General features: G+C 37.9%; 1 protein-coding gene across 1 annotated transcript; it reads right to left on the bottom strand.

Moving 5' to 3' along the window:
- Positions 1 to 4,797: 4,797 nt before the first annotated feature.
- LOC108569780 (AF4/FMR2 family member 4) lies at positions 4,798 to 15,149 on the bottom strand. Its single transcript, XM_017931462.1, has 12 exons — positions 15,042 to 15,149; positions 11,943 to 12,374; positions 11,804 to 11,866; positions 11,582 to 11,677; positions 11,472 to 11,511; positions 9,950 to 10,004; positions 6,904 to 9,378; positions 6,345 to 6,539; positions 6,164 to 6,232; positions 5,996 to 6,092; positions 5,506 to 5,920; positions 4,798 to 5,429 (listed from the first exon to the last, which is right to left on the bottom strand). The coding sequence occupies exons 1-12, from the start codon at positions 15,096 to 15,098 to the stop codon at positions 5,317 to 5,319; spliced, it is 4,107 nt and encodes a 1,368-aa protein (XP_017786951.1). The 5' UTR covers positions 15,099 to 15,149; the 3' UTR covers positions 4,798 to 5,316.
- Between the last annotated feature and the right edge of the window lie 1,403 nt (positions 15,150 to 16,552).

Here is a 16,552-nt window from a genome sequence, read left to right as displayed (position 1 = left end):
TTAGAAATACATTCATTACAAATAAAATAACTTTGAATGTAAAATATTTTGAATCAGGATTCTAAGGCCCTCATCAGGATTGTAAGTCCCTAAGGTGGAAACCACGAAAGAATAAAATGAGATCATCATGTTAATTGAATATCAAAATATTATAATATTTTTAAAAAAATTATCTTACCACAAAATTTTTGAAAACGACGTTCTTCTCTGACTTTGAATCTGGAATAGAAATATAGGAAATTATAAATTTGATAATAAAAAAAATATCAGGACTTTGTGAATTATAATAAAAGAATCAGGATTCTAAGGCCCTCATCGAAGTTGTTAAACCTCTAAGGTGGAAACCACGAAAGAATTAAAGAGATCATCATTGTAACAATAATAATATAAACAAAACTGATTGAGAATAGTTCTTACCATTTTTCAAATTTTGGATTATTCAGCTCAATTGATTGATAGATGTTGTGGATCAGTCTGAAATTGAAAAAATTACAAAATTAATATTGTGTCAATAATAAAAGGATTTAATATTATTAGTATTAAAGGAGTCAGGATTCTAAGGCCCTCATCGAGATTGTTAAACCTCTAAGGTGGAAACCACGAAAGAATTAAAGAGATCATCATTGTAAAAAAAAATTGAACAAATTCTTATTGACTTAATAAAAATAATCAAAATCTTACCTTTGGGTGAATCCCATTGATTTCAATCATTTGGTTCAAACATTGTGTATCCTGAAATAATAGAAAAAAATACATTGAATACTTTCCATAATGTAAAAATTTTATAAATAGAATTTGCAAGAAATTATCAGGATTCTAAGGCCCTCATCGAAGTTGTTAAACCTCTAAGGTGGAAACCACGAAAGAATTAAAGAGATCATCATTGTAAAATTGAAGAAATTCTTATTGACTTAATAAAAATAATCAAAATCTTACCTTTGGATGAATCCCATTGATTTCAATCATTTTGTTCAGACATTGTGTATCCTGAAATAATAGAAAAAAATACATTGAATACTTTCCATATTGTGAAAATTTTATAAATAGAAATTTGCAAGAAATTGTCAGGATTCTAAGGCCCTCATCGAAGTTGTTAAACTTCTAAGGTGGAAACCACGAAAGAATTAAAGAGATCATCATTGTAAAATTAAAGAAATTCTTATTGACTTAATAAAATAATCAAAAATTTACCTTTGGGCGAATCCCATTAATTTCAATCATTTTGTTGAATCATTGTGTGTCCTGAAATAATAAGGAGAAATAAATTAATATTTTCCATAATATGAAAATGTTATAAATAGAAATTGTAAAACATTGTCAGGATTCTAAGGCCCTCATCGAAGTTGTTAGACCTCTAAGGTGGAAACCACGAAAGAATTAAAGAGATCATCATGTGAATGTTTACGAATTTATCCAATTGTAATAATAAAAAATAAATACTTACATTACGGTCATCTTTGTACATCTTGTTGCGTAGGTGCAGCAATGGTTGCCTAATCTGCAAATTAAAATAATCCGAATTAAATACGTATTCCAATATGATAAATATAATGTTTCTTATTTGATATTATCAGGATTCTAAGGCCCTCATCGAAGTCGTTAAACCTCTAAGGTGGAAACCACGAAAGAATTAAAGAGATCATCATTACATAACCTAACTGTTGCATGTGCTCAAGACAATTGATTTTAAAACGGTAATTCGAATAATCAAACGATTAAAAGTATTAATTCCGAGAGTTCTTTAACAGTTTTCTTTAAGAATTTGCAATAAATAATATGACAAAAAGAAAATAAATAAACAGAAACTTACGTGAAAATTGAAGCACATGGTGCGTTCTTTGATCGCAGGAAACGAAAAGAATTTTTTGAAGATGGACGCATCCTTTTATATACCGGAACTGAATGGAGGCAATGGTACCAACGCTATGATATGCGAATCCACTAGGATTGTTAGAATTGTAATATAATTAGTAACCATATACCAATGGTATAAAACATAAATACTGTTTTTTTTAATTTGAATTAATAATTTAATTTTTTTATTCTTGAAAATCGCCTTATCTTAGAAAAAAATATATTTAGTGTGTTTGTACATTAAGAAAATTAACATTCTAATGAATTAGTTATATATATAAAAAAAAGTTACTTGATCTAAGAAATCGTTTTTTTAATTTATTGGTAATTAATTATATGATTTCGTTTGTTTTTGAAGCCTAACCTTATTTTTTTTAAATTTTTTACAGTTTGGATTGGGATGATGGAAAGTTTTTTTTGGGTCGAATGAGAAGAATGCGTTTAAAATTTTCTAGTAATATATTATTTTGAAAATGTTGTTTTTTGGGTCCTCTTGATTCACGTTCATTTCAATTATTCTTGTTCGTCATTTTTTTTTTCTTCTCCTCTTTTGTTTCTTTTCATATTCATTTGTTTTTTGTTTTATTTGTAAATATAATAATAATAATAACATAATACCAATATATATCATCATCTTCATCGTCATAATAGTTTCATCATCATTGGCTGCTCATTTCCCTAAACTCGTTTCCTTTATACAACATACAATCATCACGCACATATATAAATATATACATAGTGTTATGTACAGAGTTTCTAGATATATTTATATTTGTGAGTGTTTATAGACATATTGGTATTATGATCTAAAGAAGGTCACTTTTCACATCCCACCTCTCTTCTCATCGAGAAAGAAAATCATCAATTGTATCCGAGTAAGAGCGCGTGTATGCATACATGCATGCATGCACGATTTCTACTCTCTCGACTCTTACACATTATATTGCAAGTACACTAACTTGGCGTATTACTCCCAAGCAGCAAGACGATAGATAAATATACACGTTCCCCACATTGAAACAATTAAACGAGAATAAATACTGTTCCGGAAAGAACTCTTTGATTGCTCTTCGATGATTCACATACAACAAGAAAATAACAAACCAAAAAAAATACAAAAAAATAAATAAAATACAAATGGAAAAGTAATAATATTCATTTACATTTTCAAAATTAAAAGGAAAAACAATTGCTCTTCGATGAGTTAACATTATTCAGTAACAACAACTCTATATATAGAATATATTAAACAAAGTCAAGAAAGAAAAACGCAATGCTCTTACAGAAATGGTCAGTCGAGATAAAGTCTTATTAATGTTTTTTTAGTTTGTTTGGTATTGCGAAATGTTTGATTTAGAAATTTCCCAAAAAAAAATAATAAATATATTGACATGCAGTTGACGTCAGTCGCTCGGATTCCTTCTTTTGTTTCGATCAACAAACGAATCCTGTGCCAAATTTGATTTGCGTTGCCTTCTCCGATCAAATAAACGCTCGAAAGTATAAAACAAAACAAAATAAAAAAGAACGAATCGTATACGCGCCCCAGCCCTCTCCAATTTCCGTTTGGTCCCAAACAAATGAAAAATAAAAATTATATACAATAATATGAATAATATAAACAAATTACACATTTTTTGATTGAAAGAACGATTCATTTACTTCGTTAGAATTAATTGCGTGTGTATGTGATTGAATTAAAAGAACGGTCGCGTTCTGATTATCGTCTGAAAGAAAACTTGTAAAGAAAATGAAAAAAAAAAAATAATACCCAAAAGAATAAAAATAATAATCATAGTTTTTTTTTAATAACTATCGAAAACTGTTATGTATAAAGACAAAAATTGATAACAGCGAAAACAAAAGATTAATATAGAAAGAAATTACACGAAGAAAAAATAATAATAATAGAATAATGGTTGAGTGTTATTTTTCGCAATAATATTATAGAGTAAGAATAAATTAAGGAAAAAATAATAATAATAATAATAAACGAAAATAATTGGTATACTATATACAAAATAATAATATATATATATAATAAAAGTAACATAAAATATTGATTATTAACATATTTCCTCTGCTCAAGTGTAACTAACCGTTTCAGATCTTAAATCTTGCAATCTTCCAAAAAGAAACTATCGTGATTGGTTCTGCGAAAATTGCAAAATGTTTCCTCCAGAGTTGACCAGGTGTTCAGTTACTTCGCATTTTACATATAATATATATATATATTATCTATATATATTATGATCTCGATACAAATTAATAATTTAAAATTTATAAAATATTACAAATTTACAACTTTATATGGTAATAATAATAATAATAATAGTAGTAGTAGTAAATATAAATCTTGTCTTCGTTTTGTTTCCTATAATATTTACATATTATAAGTGGACTTAAAGACTAAGAGCGAAACAAAAATAATTATTATAAGACAAACAATAATGTATGAAAAAAAAAATTAAATTAAGTAATAGAATGAAAATTATAATAGTAATCGTAAACAAATCCGCAACGAATTTTCTCGCCATCCATCACTCTTAATTATTATTATATTATTTTTTGTTGTTGTTGTTGCAGTATATAAATTCTTCCTCTGCGATCGATCGTTTATGAATGTTTGTTTGTTTCTTAGACTCATTAAAACCATTGTAACGTAGTAGTTATAATATTTTAATTTAAAAATAATAGTAATAATTATTAATGATAGTTGAAAAACATTAGAAAATTAAAAAAAAAACTGAAACTCTTTCCTAGGCCACTCCCACTCGTTCGCTCCGCCCATCCCTTTAGATCACGCCCGCGGAGACGCGTCGCATCGTTCATGCAATTATAATTAATTAATTTAGAGCGTACGAAATAACTTACAATATATACAAAAATATACACTATATATGATTTTCTTCTTGTCACTTAATTTAATTACAATTTATTTATGGTAGATATATAATAAATATATACATATATTTGTTATGTATCTTTTTTGTATTATTTCATTTTCTCTCTTCCCTTGGAATTTGCACCACTCTAAGGCAATCAAAATTATACGTATATATATATAATACATACACACGTATTTATTATGTAAAGAGAGAGAGATTTGAACTAGGGTCCAAGCACCAAGTTGTAGTATTATCCCTAAATTGTATGTACATATACAAATAGATTTTCAATTGTAGCTTGTTTCATTGTTATGTTGATTTGTGGACAATATTCAAGCGCGCACCGATCTCCATTGTATATTATTTTATACGTATCATCGCGTACTTATAGAGTTAGTGAACAGAAGAGTGGTGGAGGTGTGGCGTTCCCGGGTTCCCGCCCGCATCCACCACATCATTGACGTTAAAATTGACTTGATGCAATCTTTGGCATTTTTTTTTCTTTCCCTAATTTCCTAAGACTCCAACGCCTTCTCTTCCATCCCGTACTGCTCCTCCACTTCACAGAAATTCATCAGTTCTCCTTCTTGACACGAGCGATTCCCGCCCTCACGTACCTCACCAGCTCTTTCAGCGAACTGTGCAACGACAACGGCATACAGTGGCGATCCAATTCGATAAAAAAGTCTGAAATCAAACATGAAGATATTCAATATTTTGTTCATATATAATTTGTTCTGTTTCGTTTGTTTCGTCTACTAACCGACATGTTTTCCTTTGACTATACTATCCGCCTGATCCCAGAGATCCTGGCAGGATAAGAAGTAACCCATATTATTGTCCAGCTTCAGGATGCAGGCGTTGACTGTTAATGGCACGAGCACGCAGGTGACTGGAGGCGGAACTGGAATGGGGTTGTGTAACGGTGCCGAGGCGGAAGACGATTGGCTGCTAGGACGTCCGGCCACCAACTCGCTGCTTCCGTAGCCCGACGATTGGCTGCCCACCGACCCTACGCTACCCGCTGGCGATGGCGTCGGCGACAACGGGGAAGGCGTTCCTTGTCCCTGCGCCACCACCAGCTGACCCGGCTGTCCGCTCGCCAAACAGTGCATCTGCTCTGGTGGCACATGAATAATGGTAGCCTGACCTTGTTGGATTTGCTGTTGATGTATGCACTGCTTAAAATAAAAACAAACCACAAATAAGCATCAACGAGAACTCGCCACATCCGACTCGATCAAATAACATACCTTATTGTTGTATTCCAATATAACCTTCTGGCACTCTTTCGACTCCTGCTTCTTCATTTTAAACAATTTAAAATAGAGTAATGCCTGACACCGATAACTGCAAACAAAAAGAAACATAGACGTTTTAATATTATCGTCAGATTTCCAGCTAACAAAAAAAAAACTTACCTTAATACCGCCAATTTATTGTGTACAGGAGAAGTTAACTGCTGATTTCTAAACTTCGATGATATAAACCTGCAAAAAGAGAGGAGCGGAAACTCGAATATTAGTATCACATCGAATATAGAACAGTATAGTGAGTAGTGTATAATACATATGTGTTTATAATTGATGACAGGAGACTTACTTAATTAAACTAAGGGTGTCCTTGTACATTGTAAACGCCGCCTTCTCCGAATAGTTTTCGTGTTCCATGGCGTTTCCGGTGAGAAGAAAATAGAGAACCGCCTCTAGGTATAACATGCACTGTTTAATAGTGTCACCTTCTTTGTCAGCCGAGCGCTTTAGCCTCTTGGCTTCATTCAGGTACGTGTTTTGGTCTCTGCAAAAAGCAACACACAGAATTAATATTTTCTCTTTAGCAAACTTTATTTTCTACATCTACAACTACATGCTTCTGTGTTTCTTTCTATCTACATCTCTTCCTTCTACTTTCTTTGCCTCTTCCTTTACTCTTCAACTCTGTCATTAACAATGTGAACATGAACTTTAGCTGTTTATTTATTTATTTATTTATTCCGATTTGAAATTGTCAGTGATTACAACATATTGGAAAAAAGAATATTAATGATGAAAAAATGTTACAGTTTACAAGGCCATCTGTTCACTTTATTAAAAACGAGTTTCAGCGAGGGGCGTCGTATTCTGTAGATTACTATGAATAAATGGTGTGCGTATGTATGTACCGTTCTTCGTCGGAGAGCTCATCGGCCTTCTCAAAGTACGAGTGGTACTCCCTGGGAGGAGGTTGAGACCAGCTGCTTCCGTTGCTACGCTCGGCTGAGGAAGGCAACGGTGGAGTGCGTGGTCCTTCGTGCTGCTGCTGCTGCTGTTGCTGGTGGTGGCTGTTATGATGATGATGCTGCTTGCCGGAGGATGCAGCTGCAGCAGTCGCTAAGGAGGAGGAGGACGTGGAGAAGGTGTTCGTTTCCGTCTCTCCGTCTTTCCTCCTTTTGCTCTTATGTCCACCACTTTTGTGCTCCTTTTTATGGCTGTTGCTATTATAGGACATGCTGCTGACCGTCGACATCGACGACATGCTGCTACTACAGCTATTGTCGCGTTTCCGTTTTTGCTGGTGATGGTGGTGTTGGTGTTGGCTGCGATGCCTGTGGTGACTCTTCATTTCGGATGACGAATCCGTCGACTTTATTATCGACTTTTTATTAAATTCACTATCGCTGTCGAGCGTCATCGCCGTTGCAGCAGCGGAGGTCGTCGTCGCGTTCGTCGTCCTCGCGCACTTACTGTCCGCCTCACTATCACTATGCTTAAGATCACTGCTCATTTCGCGCGTTTTTTTGTGCAATTGCTGCTTCCGTGTTGCGTCCATGGAAGCATCACCGTGGGGTCGACCCGGATCGTCCGATCGTTTCTTCGGAGGAACGTAAGAGAGTCGCGAGAGATCGATTCGCACCATCAGACTCGGTTTTTCGCTACTTTGCGTTTCAGTCTTTTTTATCTTCAATGGAGGCGGTTGCGTGCTCTTCAGCTCGTCGTGCGCGGGTGTTTGCTGGATGACATTTGGTGAGACTCTCACGTCTTCCACCGAGGAACTACTCCTCTCGTAGTCGCCGTCCAACACTATCACATTCACCCCGCATTTGCCTTTACCTTTACCGCCTCCCTTGCCGCCGGCACCCTCGTGGTCCCGCTTAGTCGACATGAACAACTTTCTAAGAGTGTCCGTTTTTTTCTTATCTTGTCGTTCGGTCTGAACTTTTTTACTCGAATCAGCCGAATCGGAGTCGCTGTCTGAGCTCGAGCTCGACGAATGCGCCTTAATCACCGGTGCGGGTTTCTTGTTCTTTCTACCAGCATCTGAGTCATCAGAATCGGTGTCTGTTGTTGTTGGCAAAAGAGCAGCGCTCTTCAGACCCGAATTCGACCGTCCCTTTCGCTTCACCGGTACCGTCGTTTCCGTCGTACACGACGTCTCCGTCGGTCTCCTCGTTGTAGCTGCAGCTTCTTGACTTTTGTCAAATAAAAACTTCTTTGTTTTAACCTTACCCGGCTGACCGATATCCTGGGATTCAGTTTCCATTTTTTTTCGTTTCTTCTCCTCGCTACGAGGAGATTTATGTTTTAGTGATTTTTTTGTCGTCGGTGCCTTCTTATGAGACTTTTGGGAGACATCCGAGTCCGAACTTGAAGAGGAATCCCTTTTAGGGAGTGAGCGATTTGGAACAGATAATGGTTTCTCCAAGGTCTGTTTGGTGGGTCGATGGTCATCATCATCATCATCTGATGAGCTGCTCAGTGATGGTGGTCTTTTCGGTTTTAGTGGTGGCCTCCCTCTCTTCTTGATGGCGGGCGTCGTTGTATCGTTCTCTGAGCCACTTGGAGAGTTTCTTGTTTTAGAACCTGGCGGTCTCCCTCGTCTTTTAGTTTTTATTTCCTGATCTGAACCGCCCTTCACTTTCCTCGGACGACCGCGATTCGTTTTCGCTTTAACGATTACCGGTACTTCCGGTTTCTTTATTGGCGCCTCGTGACGCTTGTGGATGTTGTCGTCGCTGCTGTTATCCAATAGCTGCGACTTTTGTATGGACATAATAGGTGGAGCAATGCTTTTCGCCGGAAGCTTTGTCCTCGTCTTGGCTTCCACGTCACTACCACTATCAGACACAATAGGCACTTTCGACTTCGCTTTAACGGGCAAACGTTTCTCCTTTTCGTTCTCGGAGTCTGAGTATCGCGACAGGGGGGCAAATGAGATGATCGTCGAGGCGAAGGCCTCTCGCACAGCCCGATCCAGATCGACGCTGTCCAGGTCATCAGCTGAAGCTGGAGTCTGGTGGTTACGAACTTCTGGTAATGGCGATAGAAGAGGTTGAGGGTCGTGGCTCACGGCATTCCTTTCCATGTAGGAGCCGAGATTCCAACGGTGCTTGGACTCCTCCTCCACAACCATCATCTTCGGAGAGGCAGGTATCGGTTCGAGGACGGCGGGGACTGGGACGACTGCACCCACCGAAGCAGGAACGCCCTCCTCCGTCGAATCATCACTAGAGGAGTCGCTCTCCGATCCTGAACCCGTGTCCGAACCCGATCCGCTAGATGAACTCATGGATGAGAGTGGTGCTACCATCGGTGGAGGTGGTAACCTATCCACCTGCATCGAACTACTTGCCGGTGTCCTAGCTATAGGCGATAACATCCTAAAAACAAAGAAAAATAAATCAACTGCATAAAACGTACGTCTCCACCAATTTCATACAATTAAAACTATTCAAGTGAAACACTGAACACGATCACAATATCGCGGTTCTATAAATTGTGATGTGAAGAAGACTGACATCGCCAACTTGAAAAGAAAAGCGTTGTCATACTTCTTACAGTAGATTCAGATCATGTCGATCCAATTATATAGTTAACATCTAGATTTTAACACAACAGGTGTGCTCAAATCCAAGATGATGATATTCGAGCAGATTATAAAACAGGATGTAGTATATACATAATAATAATATTAATAAAGTATGTGGAATATGTTGAGTAGACAAATCGCGAGAGTTTTTCGTACAAGTGGAGGAACTACCGCGAATGCACTGAAGGAGTGAGTCGCGAGCGTGCGTACGAGCCGCAGGTCGACGACCTAGCACCGCAGCAAGAGATACTACTTAGGTTCTATTTAACCCTATATACATTGGAACGAAGATTCCACTAAACGGAAAAAAATCAAAAACGGCAAGAGTTTGCGAGAGAGAGAGTGTAAAATGTTATACTTACATTGGTGGCGGAAAGAAGGCTGTCGGCGCAGACGACTGCTGCGGTCGGTCCCGTTCTGCAACAGAGAAAGAAACAAAAAAAAGACGATTAAATAGTGCTCCTTAAGGTGGTAGTGTTGGGAGGAAACGGAGGGCAAGGCGGCATGCACCCGTGCCACGATGATGGTGGTAGTGACCACCTGTTTGTAGTGCTACGGGGCGGACGGTCTGCTCTTCCTCCCATCATCTACTCTCTTTGTCTACTACTTCGTCTTCACGTTCACCTGCGGACAGGTGGTGAGGACTCGCGAATTGACAACAAAGAGTGTGTGAGGGAGAAAGACAAAGAAAAGAGGAAAATGGGATCAAAAAGGAAAATCAAACTATGAAAGGTGGCGCGCGCCCGAGCGAAAGTGTGCGCGCGTATCGATTGCACACGACGCTTGGACTTGGACTACAAATTTAATTGCCGATCGAAAAATGGGCCAATTGCCGTCATCAGGTGATGACCCAATTCCGTTAGGCGCGCGAAACTTTTCCCCTCGATATTTTCATCGTCATCTCATCGTCAAATGAAAATAGTAGTAGTTGAAGAGCGAGAAGGAAGGAGCAGGTGGAAAGCGTTTCTTCATCGGTTCTCTTTTCTGCATGTGCGAGGAGGAAAGTAGGTAGGCATCGTTTGCCACCACTGCCTAACGGTACACAATCCGCACGACGGGTCCTTTCAACTCTACCACCACCACCACAACCTCTACTACTACTATTTACAACTACTACTACAACAACAACATTAAACAGCAAAGTACTGCATTTGTTGAAGGAGGAGGCGGCGGTGGCTGGCTGGCAATTAAATTCGGGTAGGACAAACAAAGAGAGTCCATCCACGGAAGAGGAGACAAAAAAAAGTATATGTTTCAAGGTTTTTCCTGGCCTTACCGCGTTCCGTGGTGCGCAGTGCACACCGGCGCAGACATGTGGCGGTCTGTGCCAAAACAAAAGAACATTCAAAACAATCACCAAACGGCACGGCAACGACAACCCCCCCGAAATAAAAACAAAACAGAATCTTATAACAATCACACTGGGGGGATGTTACGATTTTCGTCGTCTTGCAACTTTAAACAACAACAACAACGCAGAATCGGTGGACTGCAGACTTCCTCGATGGTTCTACTACTAACAACGACGAGAGCGGTATTAGCATTTTGCCATTACGTAAGTTTAGTCGGGCACGACGACCGTTTGCACTGTTGCCAGTCGCTGACGAGACTGCATCGTGAGGCCGTTGCAGTCCACAACGAAACCCAAGGTTCGTCCCTTCTTTCACACAGCAGCCCCCCCTAAAAACGCACACCCGTCCTTTTCCTTCTTTCTTTCTTTTTCTCTTGTTCCCTTTTATAATGTTTACACGCACCGAATTGGGGGGGGGTTCGTTTTTTTTTTGTTTTCGTATAAGAAACGGGGATGAAGGAGAAGGGATGGGAAAAAGAGCGCGAAGGGTTTTTTTTTTCTCAAAAATGCATCAACAGAAGAAGAGTACTTACTTTTGGTTGGCATCGGCGAGAGTGAAGACATTTCGGCCAGCTATAACAAAAAAAAAAGCAAAAAAAATTAATCCCTGAAGCAATTTGAGTTTTAGACAGTCTGCATTTACCTTCGCCAGGTCAGGGTTGTAGCTGTATTTGCTATCAGTTTCTATCCTAGGTGTCGCCGCTATCGCCGTAAGCGGCGTCTTCATGTTTATCATCTCCTACAGAACACAAAAGCATACAATTACTATTTCTGCTGGATCTTCAAGTACAAATAAATAAACACTTTCAAGCTATTTTATATGTTATGATTTGAATTTGAAAATAGAAAGTAAATGTTGGCGTACTTTGAAGATGTTCCCCAATTCTTGAGATGCTGGTGTGGCGCTGGGATCTCTGATAGTCTGTGGCTGTTTACAAACAAATTCAATAAAGATAATGAGTATAAGCATTATGTTGTTTTTTTTTTCTTCTTCCTGAAATTACCTGAGTGGGTGTCCTCGTCCTGGTATGAGACCTGGAGGATGGGCCACCGATGGGCGACGTAGAGGAGGGTGGTTGCAGCAAGGACGAAGAGGACGACGACGATGGTGGTCCCTTAGGTGGCAGAAGTCCGTTCGACCGGTTTTTGATTGGCTGACCGGGATAGGAACTTCTGCCGCCCTCGTGGGGCGGTTTTCCTTCGGCGGCGGGTTTCACGTAACCGCCCCTGCTGCTCCCCGCTGCGGCAGCCGGGGCGACCACCTGATGATGGCCGCTACCACTTTGACCTGGAAGACGACCTCCGCTCCCCGTCGGCTTTTTAAATTCTCCTGTCTGGAAGCGCTGAGCGACAGCGGTACTCTCCAGATATTCTTTATAATCGCCCAAGGTATTGCGTATATTTTGCGTCAGCCTATCATCCGTAGACGGATCCACCTGTTAACGGAAAGATGCAAATGCGAGATAAGTCAAGGGCACAAATAAATCAAAGAGATTAGACAAAGATTACATGCATCTTGCTAATTAAGATTTTAACAAGTATTATAGTAAAATTCATACTCAAACTAAACCATATATTACCGAAACTAATAATAATAAAAAAAACATTTGAAGTACATCCCATTTCGTTCATTTTGAATAAAGAAAAATAGTCAACCAATGACGATCAAAAAGGAATGGGCGTCGTTGATCTGAACGACCAATGAGCAAAAAATTTAGAACATATTCGTCGTTAAAAAAAAGGAGGCGGATAGTTTTATTTATTTGCACGCATTCGTTCACTATTTATTGGTTCAATTTTGCCATTGAAATTTGATATTCACGCATTTCTTTGTTTGTTTTTTTTTTTTGCAAAAGAAGGTGATAACCCTAATTGGAATCCAGAATCTCTTATAATTAGATCGTGGAACAAACGGGAGGAGCGATCTGTCGTTATTGAGGGAAGCAATTAATTACATGGTGATTTACAATGGAGCTTCTTCTTTTTATTCTTCGCGAACGAGACCGGCTCCTCCGGTGCTGCCGACCACAAAAAGCGTGATACGTTCCTTCTCTACCTCCCCCCCCCAACCCTCGATTACAAGACCGCCACCGTTCCTTTTGCTCCCATTAAGTTTATTCTTCGGCGACGACGACAACAACATTTATTATTTTGAATTCTTTCGTTCGAATTATTCCGATTCCGCGGCGAACGTCTCCATCTCTTTCCCTCAATCTCTCATCACTTTTTTTTCTCTCTATAAATTTTCTTTTCGAAAGAGCGCGCGCGCGCGCGCCATCTCTGCACACGTTATTGCTATTAGTCACTTGGTTATTTATAAAATAGTTCCGTAGGCCAATGAATTTGATTTCGACCCGCTCATCCAAAGACGACACGATTCTCGCACTCATACTGTTTGATCATATTATCATTAATAAACTAAACTATATTAGATAATTATAAATTTTCAATTTTGAACAAAATCGAGTATCAATTACACTTTAGACCTGTCAAAATCTGATTTCTGGATTAAGTCCGTTGGGATGAGATGTCAATGTTCGATAATTGGGCTGTCAACACGTTTCATTTGATTGGTTAATATTTGAATAGCGAAATGGACACGTAATTTAAAGTCAAAATTTAATTTACAATTAATAATAATTATCTAATGATGAAATGAATTAAACGATAAGCAAAAAATATTTTCGTGTTATGTCTTTGAAGCTATGACGTAACTGAATTTTAAAATTAATTAACTAAAAATGTTTTGTAATACTCGAAATGAATGGATTGTGTCGAAATCGAAGATGTTTTTTTGTTTGTTTGTTTGTTTGTCCGAACAGATGAGACAACATTCTGTTACAACCCTAATTGCACGATTATTAAGTGAGCAGAAGATGAAGAAGGCAGCAGCAAACAAAGAGGCGCGCACCAGGAAACGATCCGAAGAACGATCGTTCTTCCTCCTGCGAAATAATGCCAGAGTCACGGTTCGCATGCTGCAATACATTCGCGTCGTGCCAAGATCGTCCTACCATTCAGCAGGTTTAATTCCTATTCATTTCGTAGCCGCAAATTCGTCCATCGTCCATTGTGCTGCCGTCTCTACACATACACACACACTCGCGAAAACATTTGGCAACCGGCGTCGCAACCGAACCGGGCGTGTTGCGTAATCATTAAAATATACATATTGTTGTTGTTGTTTTTATTGATAAACCAAAGGCGCGGAATATGAACGTGTTTCGCATCAAATGGATTCTCTAGGTCTTATCGCGCTCATTGATCATTAACCGAGTGAAGAGAACAATATATACATGAAGAATGTTCTCACTTTTATTTTTATTCCTGCCTGTGAGAACGAGAAATTATCGATTTACCAAAATTAACCGAAACAAAAAAGAAAAAAATGACTAACTAAATGTAAACACCCTGTAATAATTGAACTAGATTTCATCATTGTTAGGTAATGCAACGATGAGCGCTGCTTTCCGGTGTAGCAGCAGCAGCAACAACAGCTCGAACAAAAACGGAACTGTTTATCGAACTTGTTGATGGAAACTCGATGCATTCACTCGATGCACCCTTCAGATCTTATTCAAATAGCGCTGAAATCCATACGCCGCGCGCTTACTCACACGCAAAAGCGCGCCGTTAGAAATTGTGAAACTGGTCGCCATTAAAATTCATTCCTAATTGGGTTAATTGAACGAAACGCTCGATACTTGTTACACACGAATCGCTTACATCGAGACATTTACTTTCTTCGAAGAATTAAAAAAAAAACAACGAAGTTTTTCTTTCATTCTGTCGCGCTCTGATTGGGAAACCTATTTTTGGATACACTCCCGACGTTTAAATTTAGTTTTTTTTTTGTTGTTGTTGAGAACGCGAAGGGTTGCAACATCATTCAAATACATTTTATACAAACTTTGATACCGAATAGTAAATTAATTTTGTTAAATATACAATGAATTAACTATATCTAAATCAAAATGGTAAAACTTATGTAATCTTGAAAATGAAAAAGCGCGTAAAGTTGCCTAAATCTTTGCTCACAAACAAACAACGATTTTTCTTTTTTTGCAGACGTGATGCGTTATTTAGATATCAATTTGACTTACCCTGACTAGATTGCCGAACAGAGGAGACGCTTCCTGTTCTACTTGTTGGGAGGACATTTGTGCCCTCGCTTTCCGCTCCCTTTCGCGGAGGCGATCCCTCTCCACACTGAAAAAAAAACACAAACGAAACAACATTAGTTACGTAAAACAATAGTAAAAAAAAAGCAAGCGTGTATTTGAGCGTAGTTCAGTAGAGCCGAAGCAATCAAAGATGAAACTAAAATAAAGAAAATGTTTATACCAATCAGAGGATGGTTTTCTTATATAGAAATACATTGGAATCACTTGTTTTAGTTGTTACACGCACGATCACAACATTACGAATGATCTTCAATTTTTTTTTGTTTTGAACTTTTTTCAATAACCTAACGATACTTTTCTGCTATCACCACTAACGATACTTTAAACTGTTTACTTTAAACCGCAGTAGAAGTTCAAAACAGCACTGTTAAAAATCACCGAAAAATCTCTTGAAATGTTCACCTACAGAGGACAGTTGCAGACTGATTATGCGATTTCCTAGCTTGCGCTGTGTTATCATGTGAAGGCAAGGTATTAAGGGTGGTATAGAGTGGTGGGGGGAGGAGTGCGCTTACGCATTTTTATCTTTTTACAACACCAATAAACTAATTTCAAGGTTCGTGCGAATTTCTTGCTTTGCTAATTGCCGTTCTGCAAACAGGCTTGAAAATCTGGACACTTTTGCAAAGTGTATTATTACTAGTATTGATTAGATTTCTTAAGATTAGATAATCTTCATTTGACATGTAAACAGTTGATTCTTCGATTAACTACTAGATTGTTTAAAAGTAGTCTAAATGATGAAAATAAAATAATGAAAAATGTTATACCTATTTGCAGGTGGTCTACTAAGGTAGACGTACATGGTAAGCACTTTTTTCAGATGTTACTCGCAGGATCACAACTTGAAGAATGATTTTGTAAAACTTTTTTTCAACTAAATAACCGACTTCTCACGACTAACGAAAATTTAAACTATTTGCTTTAAACCGTAGTAGTTCAAAATTGCACTGTTAAAAACCAACTGGTGATCTCTTGAAGTGTCACCTCCAGAGAACAGTTGCAGACTGATTAAACATTGAAAAATGGAATTTAAATTCAAAATAAGTTACATAAAGTGGTGGTGGGGGAGAGTGCGTTTTCGGATTTTTTACAACATCCCCTATCAATAAACAAATTTTAGGGTTCAAGCGAATTTTTGCCTTTTGCAGTTCTCCGAACAGTTTATCCCGGAATGGTAAAGCACGTAAATTTACACACACGTTGATAACGTTTTCAACAATTTAATTACTTTTATGCAGAGTGCATTATCATTAGAATTGATTAGATTTCTTAAGATTGGTAAAACGTGACAATGATACCCTTCATTTGACAAGTAAACTGTTGTTTCTTCGATTAACTACTAGATTGTTTAAAAGTAGTCGAAATGATGAAAATAAAATAAAGAAAATGTTATACCTATTTGCAGGTGGTCTACTAAGGTAGACGTA

This window comes from Nicrophorus vespilloides, unplaced genomic scaffold (genome assembly GCF_001412225.1).
Source record: "Nicrophorus vespilloides isolate i.1.1-1 unplaced genomic scaffold, Nicve_v1.0, whole genome shotgun sequence".
Lineage (NCBI taxonomy): Eukaryota > Metazoa > Arthropoda > Insecta > Coleoptera > Silphidae > Nicrophorus > Nicrophorus vespilloides.
The sequence above is the reverse complement of the archived record's forward strand: the minus strand, read 5'-3'. Positions and strand labels throughout refer to the sequence as shown.